General features: G+C 42.6%; 1 protein-coding gene across 1 annotated transcript; it reads right to left on the bottom strand.

The window, feature by feature from the left end:
• Positions 1-1,644: 1,644 nt before the first annotated feature.
• On the bottom strand, positions 1,645-12,203 carry LOC115311449. Its single transcript, XM_040206146.1, has 5 exons — positions 12,057-12,203; positions 7,739-7,938; positions 6,819-6,910; positions 5,474-5,551; positions 1,645-1,913 (listed from the first exon to the last, which is right to left on the bottom strand). The coding sequence occupies exons 1-5, from the start codon at positions 12,201-12,203 to the stop codon at positions 1,768-1,770; spliced, it is 663 nt and encodes a 220-aa protein (XP_040062080.1). The 3' UTR covers positions 1,645-1,767.
• Positions 12,204-15,604: the final 3,401 nt, after the last annotated feature.

Consider the following 15,604-nt stretch of genomic DNA (forward strand, 5'->3'; position numbering starts at 1 on the left):
GTTGTATAAAGACAATATTAATTGTTCCGCAAAACCCTGCAACCTAAAGATTTGAAAAACATCACGCGCCTATCATTTTGTACTAAACTCCAATAAATTTCATACAAAAAGAGTCTTTTCCGTTTGTTTTTACGCAAAAACATGCTTTCTAAAAGCTCAAGGTGACCACAGTACAGACAAATGACAAAGAGTGGCGCTGTTGTCGCATTTAGCTCGGTCTCGGTGGACGCCAGCGGCTCAAGTTTCGACGGCGAGCTTCCCAACTGAGTGTTCTAGTAACGTTGGCAGTGGTCAAGCCCACCGAGCCCTAAAGGGAGTTTTACCAGAAGCATCACCTTAGTGCAGCGCTGCAATGACGCCTCCACATCTAAAGAAATTGTAACTTGTGGTGCTCCCGGTGTCACAAGGAGCACACAACACAAAAATTCTTTATGACACGGTGTCCTGTTAACGCAGAAAGTGTTTTTTTAAATTTGGTGTGTGTGTGTGTGTGTGGGGGGGGGGGGGGGGGGGGAGGGGGGCCCGATACCTTCGTGCTGCCCAGTTGCAGCGCCAACGACGCTAATGATGGAATTTCCACCAGCACCCCGTCCTGGACCCGAATATCCACCCAGAGCCCATATGGGTTACACACATGCGACCAGACACGATACGCCATTCCCATCAGAAACCTCACCTCGATTCGCCGCTTAGTTTCGGAAGTTTCAAAACAGAAGAAGAAAATCATAAAGGCTGCTGGGGTTCTAATCGTGTTTCCAGTTGTAACGAGGCGGTCGGATGAAAGCTACTTAAGGATTGTTAAGAGAAGGAGTAGCAGCGAATTCCCAATTTTATAATATCCAACCTTTAATAAGAAACTATGGCATCTGCACAGCCATCCAAGAAACAACGGCAGTGCGACAACCTTTATGGTAAGTACCGTCAGGCTAAGCGGACACGCTCAAAATAAATCTTTTTATATCATTTCATTATTCGCCTGCTTCCAAAGAAGTTACAAACGTTTCTTGCCATGCGATATTCTCATTTGAAAAAGGAATACATCGCTTAAATAAAGCGTACGCGTCCTGCCGTTTCTCGTCTGAAGCATGCAGTCTTGTAGTGTTTTTCTTTTCATGTTTCCTCTCATCGTCCGTTTATACTCTTTCATGGGACACACTATAGAGTCGTCAGACAAAACGAATATCGCTATTGTAAAGAGTATTCATAAAATAAAAGAACATAATTATTCTTAAAAAGCCAAACACATTCGCCGATTGTCGACCCATAGAAACTGTCATGTAAGCACCGCCATTGTGATATTTTTATTAAAAATTGGTATAGAGAGAAAGTATTCAAATCAACTGGTTGCATCCCAATAAAAATAAGTTAAAAGAGCTGGATAGTGGTATTTCGCATGTTTTAGTTAAAGCTGATTCAAGACGGACACGACAGCTTTTTTGTGATGGTATTTATTCCAGATTTTATATATTTGTACACCACAGTTGAACTTTATCAAAGAGCAAACACCCTAAGTTTTTAATCTAGTGAATTTTATATGAAAAAAAAAAAAACAACAAGAGGTCACTCCCTAAAAATATTCCAAGGCAAAAAAAGAACTCAAAAATGTTTTGCCTTTTTTTTTTTTTGTAAGTGACGTGATGAAGGAATTGCACACTCGCTATTTTATTACTGTAAAGCTTTCATGGAATTTATTGATACAGGCACAATGTGACGTTTGTTGCAAACCCGTATATTTCAACATAAAAGCAGATATAAAAGACAGGCTTTTTAACTGCATATCTTCTCATCGTATACATAATATTTGGGTTTCACCACAGTGCAGCCATACTCATTGACAGGGCCGTGGTAGGCAGTTTCGCACTGTGGGTTTATATCTGTAATATTACGCCTATCAATCATCCACACCATGTACACTGAAACAAATTTGTTATGTAATTAGTGATGGTACCAGGAGACTAATCACGTGCACATCACTGAATGAACCCGTTTAAAAAAAATAAAATAAAAAGTAAACTATCTCCTACTCAGTTTTTCAGATGACTTTTCGATCTGTCGGCTTAAGGCTGTCTTACGAACTTGCGTTTGAGTCTGACCTAGTGCGCTGCGACCGCCTGTGATCTCTTACGACAATAGAACACACTTGCCCACTGGCGCCATCCGTCAAGTAGTACCGAAACTGCGTAAAGCTAGACTGTATGCGGAATTACTCTCCCGCCACCAAAGTCGAAAGTGCGTTAACTAAGTCTCAGGGTGTTCCCAAGTCCCAGCGACGGTAACGCACCTCCTTAACCTAATGCCCCTCGTGGTGGCGGCCGTGTGTGTTAAAGTACCGCAGCTCTGTAAGCACATCTTGGGAAACATCGCGCTGCAGGGTTGGAACTTCCAATCCCTGTCCCGTAAATTCCGATATGGACGGCCTATGCATCGGTGCGCATCTAGGTAATAATCGCTACCGCATGATGCACTCTGTGCGATACTAATAGAACGAATATGACGGCTTCGCTCTTCGGCATTTTTACGTCAAATGGCGGGCGTCAAATTTTACCGCTTAGGTCAGTGCCTTCGACGAACACTTTGAACCACACCAGTGCGTCTTTATAAAAATCTTTCATTTATAAGAGACAAAAAAAAATGACAGAGGTTCGTACATGTTGACGAAGACTGCGGGGACCACAGAATGTGTCCCGCACAAACCACAGCTTCATTATTTTTCCCCCTCTAAAAATATTATTCTTATTTTTATTTTTTTTTCGTTCAGCATAGCGAAGAAGCATGATTATTTTATTGGTCACGTGACGTTGATTTCTCCAGCTAAATTTGGGGGGGAAACTGGCGTTTAGTTTACGTTGGACGTCGTCGCGACGTCAAAATTTCCTTGCTAAATTTAGCAGGGAAACTGGATTGTAAAATCCTTCCATCGTGTCACTCCTTCATGACGGTTATCTCATAGAAAATGACCCATAGAACACATTCTGCATAAAATGGCAATCGCGATTGTTCGCGTTAACAGTGTCGCGTTCTGTACTTTAAAGGCCCGAGGTCGACGATTCTATACTCCACCCTGTCAGCTCTTCCCTATAAAGTAAATCACAAGTCGCTACATTCAAAGGCAGCAAGATTAATTAAATTCGGTCTTAACACGGAGACAACCGCCTGGAAACTGCCAAAGAAAGCTTTAGTACGCGTGCCGGGGGCACCAGTAAACAAATCACACAATCATTGGTAAAAAAAAAAAAAAAAAAGAACAGCTAATGTTTAGAGGTGTCGACAATATCGACAAGAAAGCCTCAGTGATCTTAGTCTTAACGTAAACCCACTTTTTTTTTTTTATCCGTTGCCGACAGCAAGTTATGGACTTTTCTTTTCAAGAGTTCTGCGTATAACGCAAGTCCTCGTGCAGCGGCGAAAGCTCGAGGTGGGGTTGGCGTCCGGAAGGGGAGTCGCGGTATTTCTCTTTTCTCCTCCGTGACTCATCAATTTGAGTCGCGGAGAGGCAAGAGAGGGGTAGCGCAGCTGATCATCCGGATGCCAATCGCACTTCGAACTTCCTCCGCTTGGTGTCATCTTTGTGTGAAGAAGGCCCGGTACAGCGTTTGAAAGTGCGATTACGCGCGACCCACCGTTCATGTGTACAGTTTACTTCACACTAAAAGAGTGTTTGAATCCTGTCTTTAATGTTAATCATACAGGAACACGAAAAACCTGTATAGTACTTATTTAAATCACGGTGCATTTTGCCTTCTGTTTTCGTTTACAAAATCTGCGACAATGTTGTTAAGTCACCAACCTTCAATCGTCTCAGTGATGTAATATCCCCATCGCTGTCTTTAACGGAAGGCCATGAGCGCGCATTTTTTCCCCAAAGGCCGCTAGGTAATGCAGTGATGGTGCAGGCGACCTGGTGAATACACGCTTGCAAGCAGAGTGTCGAACCGAAATTTTTTTTCGGTTCGGTTCCGGTTCAGTTCCAAGATGGCTGCGAAGATTTCGGTTCGGTTCAGTTCCGGTTCGGCTAAAATAACGGTTTTGTTCCGGTTTTCGGTTCGGTTCGGTTCCGGTTCGACACCCTGCTTGCCAGTATACGCCCTCAGGGCGCCGATTACGGCGCTTGTATGTCTGATTTCTCTCTTGTGTCCGTTGTTTTTTGCACCTTACACCATGATTTCTAATCGAATTAAGACACGCCCAAGCGCACCCCATTGTGCAAGATGGCGGAGTCCTGAGGCCGTACTTGCAAACGTGTATGGGATTACCATTATATTATAACACCGGAGACCATGGGTGGATATTGATACACTGGGTGAAGTGTCTTCAACCAGTTTCAGGTGTCCTAACAAAATGCTAGACGGGCATGTTGAGTAAATAATGGTTTATGCTAAATAAGTGATATTTCGCTACTGCATTTTTTACAAAAAAAGACTAAAATCACTTAAGTACTTTCGATATACTTAGGGACGTCCCACACCTCGCCCAGCTATTCTTTTTTTCCGCTCAACAAAAGAAAAAACACCAATACAGGATTTGCATTTTCTTTTTGACGCAATATGTATTGTATTAATTGTAAAGTAGCTTACTGAAGCTTCTTGTTACATATTACGTACAGTTTAAATAAACTTACGGTAAAATTAATATATCTAGTATAGTTCATTTTTTGTGAATTTATAGTACAGATTTGATACGGATCAAGTATGCCGAAATACATGCACTAGTTTTGTATTTGCAAAGTAATTTCGGTACTGCCCACAAGTACACTTTCTGCACACTCTCTGTTTACTTAGAGTTAACTTTCAGTATGCTCTCCTATTAAATGTATATTTTTAGACTGCAAAGTATAATTTTACTGTATCGCTTTTTTACCAAGGGCGATGGCAAACCGGAGAGCCTAAGTTTAAAAGAGGCAGCAAGTCAAGGTATGGAGAGTGCTTGCAGTTTAATCACGGACGCTTCCCGCGCAAGTTAGTCACATGTGCGCATGCGTGCTTTGTCGCGTCGAGAAATGGACAGCGGGCGAAAAGGCAAAGATGCTTGTCGATGAACAATGATCTCGTCACCTCCTCGCACCTGGTATTGCAAATGCGGCCTATGCTTTACAAGATTACCGTCTAGCAGTTTGAAACACTCTCAAATCTAGGCACACCTAGTTGCAGCAAATAAATTAGGGATTCGATACGAACTAGGGTATCGTGTCGAATTATGTAACATTCAATCAGGCTGTCCAACGTCATGCTCGACAACAAGTAACAACAGAGCGTCCACATTCTGATAGGTACGTCAAACAGTCGGTTTTTGTTCGTCGTTCAATTCTACGTATTGCATTTAAAATTTATTCGGCACTTTTCATTCAAGCGAGACGACAAAAAAAAATAAAACACTCAACTAATAATATATGTGTGAGAATTGTAAAATAAAACTACTAAAAGAATTAACTTATGAAAAAATTAAAAAAAATATTAAAAAGAGAATTTATGCTTACCATCATCACTAGGCCTCCATATGGTGAAACACGTTTTATAGTCAGTAAAAAGCAGCTCATAATCTTTATATAGATAATCTGAAATAAGTTGTTAAAATGATTTAAATTGGAAGAAGTCAGGTATTAAGTTGAACAGCAATATGTCAAGTTACTTCGTTTAGTATTTTGTCCTAGCCAACCCAACATAAAAGTTATCTTTTCGCGCATGAAAAAACAAGGGCAGACTTGCCTTCATTCGTTAGTTACGGCATTTTTATTGCGTAACATCGATTTGATTTACTACAGGCTATTAATTTCTTTAATTTTAATTTTTGTGTCTGTGTTTTTTTGTTTTTTTTTTTTAGAAAGGTATGAGTTCTACCCTTTATAACGAATATACACGTATTTTCACTTCTCTTTCTATCGCATGCAGTTTCGATCCCGATCAAGAAAAGGCTTTGTCAGTCCGCAGTACAATTGTTTTACGCAGGGTGTTGAAATTTGTTGGAAAAAAAATGTGTTGATAAAATTCGCGAAAGCTAAACTAATGCGGTTGGTGAAGGTGAGTTATACGGCCAAGGGATCACACAATATAGGGGGCTGATCGTGACGGTAAGTCAAATAATTACCTAACTTTTTTTTTTATTTCTGAGAATAGACATATGGTTCTAATTAGAAACTTGCCGAGCGTCATCGAAAGCCTCTAGATCAATCATTTCTAATCATTTCTAGAAATACTTTGGATGGGTGAGAAGCGTAGTAGCCAAAGGTGCCATTGGTGCAACAGTTACAAGGCTGGAGGCTATGATAAGAGACGGAAAAATCGCGCGGGCGCCTTATCGCACCGGTAGCCTTGCTTTTGCTGCACATGTGGTATCCTTAGCGCTCTACTGCACTTCTCATGCGCTCAAAGTCTCTATATAAATTACTGATCTAGTGGTTTTCGACGATGCTCGGCATGTTTCTCATTGAAACCATATGTCTATTTTCACTGATTAAAAAGTCAATTACCACATTTTACGAAACTAGCCGACTGATCGTTACGATTAGCCCCCTATGTAAGAGTTTTAGCAGATCGTACGCTGCAGAGAGCGGGCTCAGCGGGTGCGTACTCAATCCATGCTTCAAAGTGACGGCACGAGCTCCCCGCTAGCAAAGCGTAGCTCAGAGTACGGTCTACTTAAAAAAAGAAAAAAGAAAAAAAAAACTTACTCGTACAAGTTGAATCAGTGTAGCTTTTACGGTTTTTGTTTTTTTTAAACAACCTGTTAAGCTTAAAAAAATAACATCTTATATAACTAGCTAGCGAATAACGCTTGTTCTTTCATCTTTACACGGGAGCTCGTTGTTCGCAACATGTGCTTACGTGTATAAGTCTCCTCTCCGATTGAAAACATGTCATCGTATTTTAGGCTTTCGTTCGATTTCTTCGTGGTGATCATGACAGTAAATACTTCCCTGGAAGTATGCAAACAAATCTTATATGTGGAACCCTGCTTAAAAATACATAACACACCATTTTACAAGTCGTGTTCGTATCTATGGAGGCGACGTCATAATAATTCCTGACGTACTTACTGCCGTTACTGGATGAGCAGTCTGCTATTCACCTCGCAGCGCTGACTAAATTCAAAGCAACGTTTTCTTTCTTCTACTTCATGAGTTTTGTTTTCACCCGTTTCCGAAGGTCGAAAATTGATTAAATGACCTTTCTGAGGTAATCTTCAAATAATTGAACGTTTTGCAATATTTCTCCTAGCTGAGCGAATACTCTGGATTTTATATTAACAAATAGGTTGAAACCTTTACAAGTAGCAGACTTTGAACGGCGCCTTACCAGAAAACAGGAAAGGGAACACGAACGGGTCTAACTTAATGTTGTAAACCTAGCTTTTACTTCAAAGTACTCAATCATTACTTTGACTGGGAGAGAATAAATGAAGTAAATGTAGGATAAAGGTCAATAAAAGCGGGATTTTTTTTTTATTACGTTTTATTTTAGTGGTGCGAAGGTCAATCTATGAAAGGTTTCGTAAAAACTTATCAAGGACATCTTTCATAAATGAATCATTTATATTTTAATCTTCATTTATTGATATTTTGCGTCATTATGATTATATAAAATCCTCAGAAGGAAAATCGAAGATTCATACGAAAATTCATGAACTTCGAAATGGATGGAATGTGAAATCTGTGTGTCACAAAACGAAAGCGCCGCCAGGTTTTAGTTTCTTTCGACCGCTACAGATCTGTTCTAAGACCTGATACAAAAAAACGAATACGTACATTTGACCTGTTCGGTTATTTCGGTAACCAACGCTACTCCAGACCTTCAGTTCCTTAACGGGTGTGTTCCACTGGTACTCCTTCCTCGGTAGCTCAAATCTTAAGGCTTTCATTTGAACACATTTTGCTTCTCCTCCAAATTCAGTATCATTTTTTTCAGAACGATACAGGAGATAAAACTTCTCGTGTTTAAGCCACAGCTGCAATGAAACAATGAGATTATAAAAGCAAACTTAAAAAAATATATATATTTACACTTAAGCGCCGATATTCAAACTCTCAAGGCAGGTTCAGCTATTTAGGCTTAAGAACAGAGCGACCGACCGCGTTACCGCTCCTTACGGTCCATGCACTAAGACGCGTTGCGCAGACCTCGCCGTTGCCGTAGCAGCCACCTCGTCATGAGCAGTCAATTGCGGTCGAAACAAAGTCGGTCGTGCTAAAACGCAAATAGCGGAACAAGCCTTCGGTCAGCTCAGCGGAACTAAAAACTCGTTAACTGAAAAAAAAAAAAAAAAAATTCGGATGATGGGATTTATAGTTTTAATGATTCAAATACATTCTAACGGCTTATGAAACACGACCTTCAGCAAGGGCTCGTTGCTTTCCGTCGTGCTTCGGATGCAGGCGCACGCTCGAGGCTCACGAGACGCCTAAGCATTATCGAAGGTAGGAAGCCCGCATTGGAGGCGGAATAACTGAAAGACCTCCCTTCCGTCCTCCTCCTGCCATTGACTGTAGAAAGAGCTTCACAGTTACACCGTGGTCATGGCACGGGATGCCGACCGAGCGTAAGTGTTGCAGATGCCGTCTACCGAGGCGCTGGCCAAAAGTGCACAGATCATTCAAGAGCGGAGGCTCAGAACTAGGATCATATTCAAGTGCACGATTCATTTCGCAAAGGCAGAGGCCGTTCATCTCTAACATCCGCAAAAAAAAAAAAAAGAAAAAAAAAGGAGCGGGGGAAGGGGGGGGGGGGGGGGGGGGGGAGGGAGGAAACACACGTAGAAATGTGAAAGTTCATTCAGCATCTGTCCCCTAGCTCTGCGTCATCATTCTGCAATTTTCAAAATGTCGATCGCCGGCGTACGAAGGCAGATCCTTACCAGTAATTAATGTTTAATTATTTTTCTTTGCGAAAATAACTACTTCTCGTTTGCACGGGAGGGTATTATCTTTGGTGTCATTTAAGAGGGTGCATCCTTTCCTTTCAGCTACGCTTTCATCACGCCGTAGGTTGACGGACGATCGGTTTCCAAAACTAAACGTTGAACGAGAAAATATCTGGCCTTCGCAGAGAGGGAATGGCCGTTGGCTTTTGGACAGCGAACTCTTCAGATTCTACCGGCAGATATATTTACACCTCCTGTCGTCCGATAAAAAAAAAAAAAAAAATGAAAGCCGTTTACAACTCTCTCTAACGCCGAAGTAGAGAGCAGTGACGTCACTGATGACGTCATCAGTGACGATGCCGATGCCGATGACGTCACCAGTGACGTCACGCGTCCCATAATGCACCGCGCGGTTACGCCGACGGCGACGCCGCTAAAGCTGGAAACGGGCGCCTAAAAGCTGCGCTCTAAAAATAATGTTGTCATTCGATGTGGGAGGTAAAGTACACTGCTCAGCATCGATGCTTTGTTCAGTCCAATCAAGCCAAGAAAGGAGTTCCTTGAGCCAAACGTTTCGCGCATTTTTTTTTTCTTGCCGCCGAAGCCCTTACAAAAAAATAAATTGACTTTCAATTGAAAGTGTAAAGGACTCACTCAATAGACCGCGCTCAGTCTCATATGAAACTTAATTGACTTTTTCTATTGAGTCGCTATTGATCCGTCCCAGGGTATTGGCCACTGAGTCTTAATTGAATTTTCAGCAATTGCATTTCAATGGAATTTTGGCAATAGTGTTTCAATAGAACTTTTGCTATTGAGTTTTAATAAAAATATTTCAATTGACTTTCAATTGAATTTTTGCAACGTGCTTCAATAGAATTTATAGCAACTGCGTTTAAAAAAATTGCTCTGGTTGAGAATTTTTCATAATTCTTTAAAGCATGCAACACGAAGGAAACAAAGCACATAGAGGAAACGAACACAAACATTGTAACTAAGCAATCACAACCCACTAATCGTACTCCCCTTGACTACCCCATCGCCTTATATACCCCACATAAGAAAGGTATTCATTTGGCCGGTGACCACCTCAGCATCTACTAAGGTTCCCAGTTTGCTATTTCCTCCTTGGAAGTCTCATAAATGATAAACAGTGTTTCGACGTCATTGGACTCTATCCCTTAATAGAAAAACATTGGTACAAGCAATAATCGTTCCGTGCACACGGGTGCAGTAATCCACAAACGACCAAACTCAATTGCATTCCTAATGAGTACATTTTATAGAATCAATATTGAGTTTCTTATGACGAAACTCAATTGCCTTCCTAATGAGTAAATTCAATTGAATCGATATTGAGTTCTTAATGGCCAAACTCAATTGCATTCCTAACGAGTAAATTCAATACAATCGATATTGACTTTCTTATGATAAAACTCTATGGCATCCCTAATGAGTAAAATCATTAGAATTGATATTGAGTTTCTAATGATCAAACTCAATTGCATTCTTAGTGGATAAAGTCAATAGAATCGATATTGAGTTTCTTATGATCAGTCTCAATGGCATTCCTAATGAGTAAATTCAACAGGATCAAAATTGAGTTTCTAATGATCAAACTCCTTAGACATTGAGTTCATATTGAGTTTCGATTGACTCTATAGGAACACAGTAAGTAGAAAGTCAATTGAAACTCATTGATCAATTTTGTAAGGGAGCACTAGATATATGACCCCAAAAGGGCAATAAAACCTTTAGTCCGTTGACCACTGTCGCAGTCTTCACAGTTAGTTCTGGGTAATTACGCCAGTGGAGAGCACAAGAGGATACAGACGTAGTTCTTGTCGACGCCTTCTCTCAAACGACCTCCACGACGTTTTCCGAGGGATTGCGTTTTCCTGCTCCGCGAACGCGTCCACAGCTGAGGTTGTTCTCGATGGGCCATCTTACCTGGCTGTATAATGCTCGGAAGGCTGAAGCTATATTCCATTCCAGATCAAGTCCAAGCGCACTCAACGCTACGATTTACGATCTAATATAAAGCCAATGAACCAAACAGCGCAAAACAAAATAAAGAATCGTCGTGGCGCGATTGTCGTCGCTGTGCGATTCCTATCACCGCAATTAAACCAATCACGCACACAGAAAAAAAAAATAAACAGGATCACAACGCGTGCGTGAGTGGTTTAACGTTGATAGCGAACGCACAAAAGAAAGTTTTAGGGAAACGTTCTTGGGCACACCCCCTACGGTATACGATGGACTCTTCAGTACGAACTGCGCATGCGCGAGTCTTCTGCGCATGCGCAGTTCGTACCGGAGGGCCCATCGTACCGTATCGTATGGGCGAAAACGGTTCCCTACAATTCCCCAAAGGCGATGAGCGCCATGACGACGCAGTTTTGGCACTGCTTGATTGGTTGATTCGTGGCGTTGGAGCTGCGCTGGGGCCTAATGTGAATCGGAGTATACGTGGCTGGCCATGCGTAGACTGCACGGCAGGTTTCGTGCTCGGTCGCCGTCATCATAATTGGAATAATGCAATGTAAATAAAGGTAGGAGTTGTAATAAGAACGGTAATTTTGTTATTTTTTCTCAATTCTGTGCCTGCACGTGCTTTGTTTTAGCTATTTCTGTTATGTTTCAACGGAATTCTTGGAACTGTATTTAGACTTCTCTTGTGTATAAAGGCTGGACCGCATGCAAGCGATTTAGCGAGCGACGAGACAAGCGACGGCGACAGCGACGAGAGTCAGTGACGAGCGACGGAGATTTCTCACTGTCGTTCATCGTGTCTCTTGGTTTTTGCATTTGTAGAAAACATCGGTCATCGCCTTGGTCGCTTGCTCCCGTCGCTTTCATGCGGCTTGCCAAGTCGCGCGACTGACCGAGCGACAGCGAAGCGCGTCGCCGTTGCTTGTCTCGTCGCTCACCAAATCGCATACACGCTGTTTATACTCAATGCTCAAAGACGGGTACTCGAGGTATATATAAAGATAGAAATAAATATATGAATAAAAATAAACTTATCGAACAGATTCCCCGACACCTTGCGTAAACGTTAACCGCTGCCTCGAAGAATCATAGAAATATTCTTTACATCGGTTAAGTTCGCCTATCTTCTGCGATCGGAACCTTTAAATGTTTCCTCGGATTTTATCACGCGTTATCTAATTATACAGACTTCAACAAAACAAAGCACTTACTTTCCCTGAATTGTTCTTTGGTTTAGCCATATCAACAGGTTCGTCTTGCCTGGAAAGCAACGAATATGTTTGACCTGTAGGTCCTGCTTCGACATGCGAACCGCAACAGGCGAGAGCAGTCGCAACCACACAAAGCAACGCGATCATCTTTTCTGCGAGGTGTAAGCTCGAGCAATGTTGAAGCGAACGAACAGACTTATATCTATAACAAAAAATACAAAGATACACATAAATGTCCTTTCTAATGTTAAAGCGCAGATGATCCCTTAAAGGTTATACGTCCAGTATAAGCTGTTACGTGTAATTACGAAAAAGAATAACGTTGTCGTGGCTGTTGTGCGCGCGCTAAAGAAACGTAAGAAAGACTCTTCGGCGAAAGGTCAACAGTCGTACACGCGGACTTGTTGTTTCCTGCTCTCCATGGCGTAAGCTACGTGTGAAAGTAACTAAAGAAATGCAGGCGGAACTAAATAATAAGAATAAAGAGAAAACAATCGTATCAGGAAATTAAACGTTGTTGTTTATTTTCCGCAACATCAATGTTTGCGAAATTTTAAAGCGCCTATAAGGTCATGATAATCTCTACGCTTAGAAATCTGGAGCGTCCACTTTTCCGCAGAGTATTTGAGAGAACCTATCGCTACATTCTGCGGCATAATGCTTAATCTCACAACATAAACTGATTGTTTTGTTCTTTTTTTTTTTATCTAGACAAATTTTAGCACCGCCATTCGCCCAGCTCCTTCTATAAACTGCAGCGAATGACTCCTCCACGTTCTTTGCTGGAAAGTAAACGCTCCCGATATCTTAAAGCAGAGCTCTTGACTTCTGTTGTAATTTGTGAGCGCTTGCAACGGTAGCGGGTGTATATTTCGTGGCAAAAGCGAGTCCAATAAACCTGAAGTGCAAGCTACGATTTCCCGGCGCAAAGATGTGTTAAAGCCTATCTGCACAAACACGAGTGCGTAGTCGTCGGGAATCACGTCTTTCAGCCGCTTTTAGCTTTTAGTACGCGTTTCATTATAGCGCCTGGCATGCGCCTCCGATTGGCATATTTAAAGTGACGATGCAGGCGAGTTGGTCCATGATACACAGCTGGAAACAGGCACAAATAACATAGACGATGAAGGTATTGACGGGATAAACGCTACAGATCAACTGATTATTTAATAAAAGAAAAAAAAAGCATCAAACCATCAAACTAACTATCGCGTCGACAAGTGCTTCAAAAAGGTTACCTCATTCTCATACAAAGCAACCGAAGTTTAACTATCGCATGTTGCGCCTTCCTCTCCAGTCTCAAACGCTTCCAGCAGTTCCCTCGCAATTTTATTAATCTTTTTTTTGTTTTTCAGAATCATATTGCAGTTAGAGCTTGACTTACACATGGCAGTCACACAATAAAAAAAAAAAAGGCGCCCTCCCACAGTAGCTCTCAGCGACAACGCGTGCTCGCGCGCTCGGTCGTTGACACAACGTCCCGGCCGTTTGTCCGATGTATGCATTGCTCGACCACAACTAGACAGCATTAGATACAGCCCCCCCCCCCCCCCTACCTTGCACTCAACGTATACCCTTGTTCTGTGGTTGATTGTACATTTGTTTATTTTCTCCCCCCTATCAGCAACCCTGGAGCATAGTTGCGACATTCTTGCAAGGCGCCGAGAGGACGACCGGCACGTCGTACTACCCCGCTATCTTTTCCGTATTACGAGAAAACGTAAGTAAATGAGGTACATTACCAGGGGTCTCTTGTTTGCTCACTCCCTACGTTGTTGGTGTCCTATCTTAATATTTCCAAGTAGCTTTTCGCCCACAGAGAGCAAAAACTTACACTGGGTATCCCGCCGTGCCAAGCCACTCTACCTGCCACCCAAAGCTCTCTTGAAGCGATGCATGGTGACGAGACTTTTCTAGGGCTGCTTGCAGGCATGATGACGCAATGCCCTGGATCTTGACCAGCTTGGAATCAGATAAATCATACGGCAAAGGGCCCTATGGGGGTATATGATAGGCCTCATAAACGTGATTCTTAGTGAACTTCAGCATCAGGTCGAGGAACTGCTAAAGCATGCCATTCTGGCGTTCCATATGTAGAACTTCTATCCCCCAGGGTGACGCTTAAAAACATTCAACAAAAAATCGACAACGTTAACCACCGAAGCCTCATCAGCTCCTTTTGTTACAAACAATAAACATCCACAAATTAAAAAAAAAAAAAAATTACGCATGCAGCACAATTTATCGCGTACTAAAAAGTTGTCCCGCAATTTCTGCCCGATGACGTCATAGAAGCGTCACGCTGTCGCCGGCCGCGATCCTGGTGGCGTCACAGTAGCGGTAATGGAAGCGGCGGACGCCTGTTCTGCTGCGGGTCGCTCTCCAGCTTGACAGGATACAGTAGCTTCGGCAGCCAGGAGTTGGGACGCCACGACAACAGCAACTCTTGCTTTTTTTTTTTTTTTGTCGTGATTTTTTAAGCGGTGCGTAAGTTCGTCTGCTTCTTTGCAGGGGTTGCGATGCTGTCAGAACGTCGAACTCTTATTGTCTGATTTAAAAGAAAAAAAAAATAGTGGGTAGACCTCAAGGCGTCTATTATTTGAGGTCTAATCACTCTCCTTTCAATTAAAGCCAATCGGAGCTCGGCGTCGTCCTGACGTCACCGCAACTCCTGTTCACGAAGCAGACGACTTTCTCTCCGCATACGCCCAACCGCCAGGATCACGACATCCGACATCGTGACACTCCGACTTTTGTGAGGTAATTGTTTGCGACTTCATGACCACTTTGGATGCATGGGCGGAACAGGACGCTAAACTATACCCGTCGTTTTAGCGTTGAACAGTTTTGTATATGCCAGAAAAGTATACGCGGGAAAAAGAGGAGGCACGCGTGCTTGCGAGGATCCGCGCACCTTCCTGTTTTTCCTTGAACAAATTCCTCGGTGAATAGACGTTGCGATGTGCAATGACGTAATTGTACGCGCTAATTTTTTTATATGATTGAACAATATAGCCACTGTCTCCAATCTTTGCTTTAGTCATTGAGAACGTGAGAAACGCAGAATGTAAAATACGCTCACGTGTACTTTTTTTTTTATTCTTTCTTCGAAGTACTTATCTGCAGGCGCAATCATACCGCTTGCGGAGAGAAAATAAGATGCTGGCGACACGACACGCCCTGCGTTTCTTAAATTGACACTGGCTATGCCGAGTGCAAGTTCGTCTGCTTCTTTTCCAGGGGATGTGGTGACGTCTCAACACCGAGCTCTAACTGGCTCTGATTAGGGAGTTTTCGTGGGTCATTTTCGCCGTCCCGCAACGTTCTCCGCAACTCGCTACGATACCCGAAATCGTACAGCTAAGGCCAGCACGCAGGCACAGTAGCGACTTCTTCGTTCCGGGAGGCTTAGCGGAGGGGGAAACGCGGTCTACGAAAACTCCCTATTGGCGGCGCGTGCGAACTACAGGGGGGCGCTTCTCGAGCTATCATCATCATCGTTTGTGACGTCACGGGTAGGACAGACTGGGACAGAACGCGCAGATCTC

Source organism: Ixodes scapularis, unplaced genomic scaffold (genome assembly GCF_016920785.2).
Source record: "Ixodes scapularis isolate PalLabHiFi unplaced genomic scaffold, ASM1692078v2 PGA_scaffold5__190_contigs__length_132052651, whole genome shotgun sequence".
NCBI lineage: Eukaryota > Metazoa > Arthropoda > Arachnida > Ixodida > Ixodidae > Ixodes > Ixodes scapularis.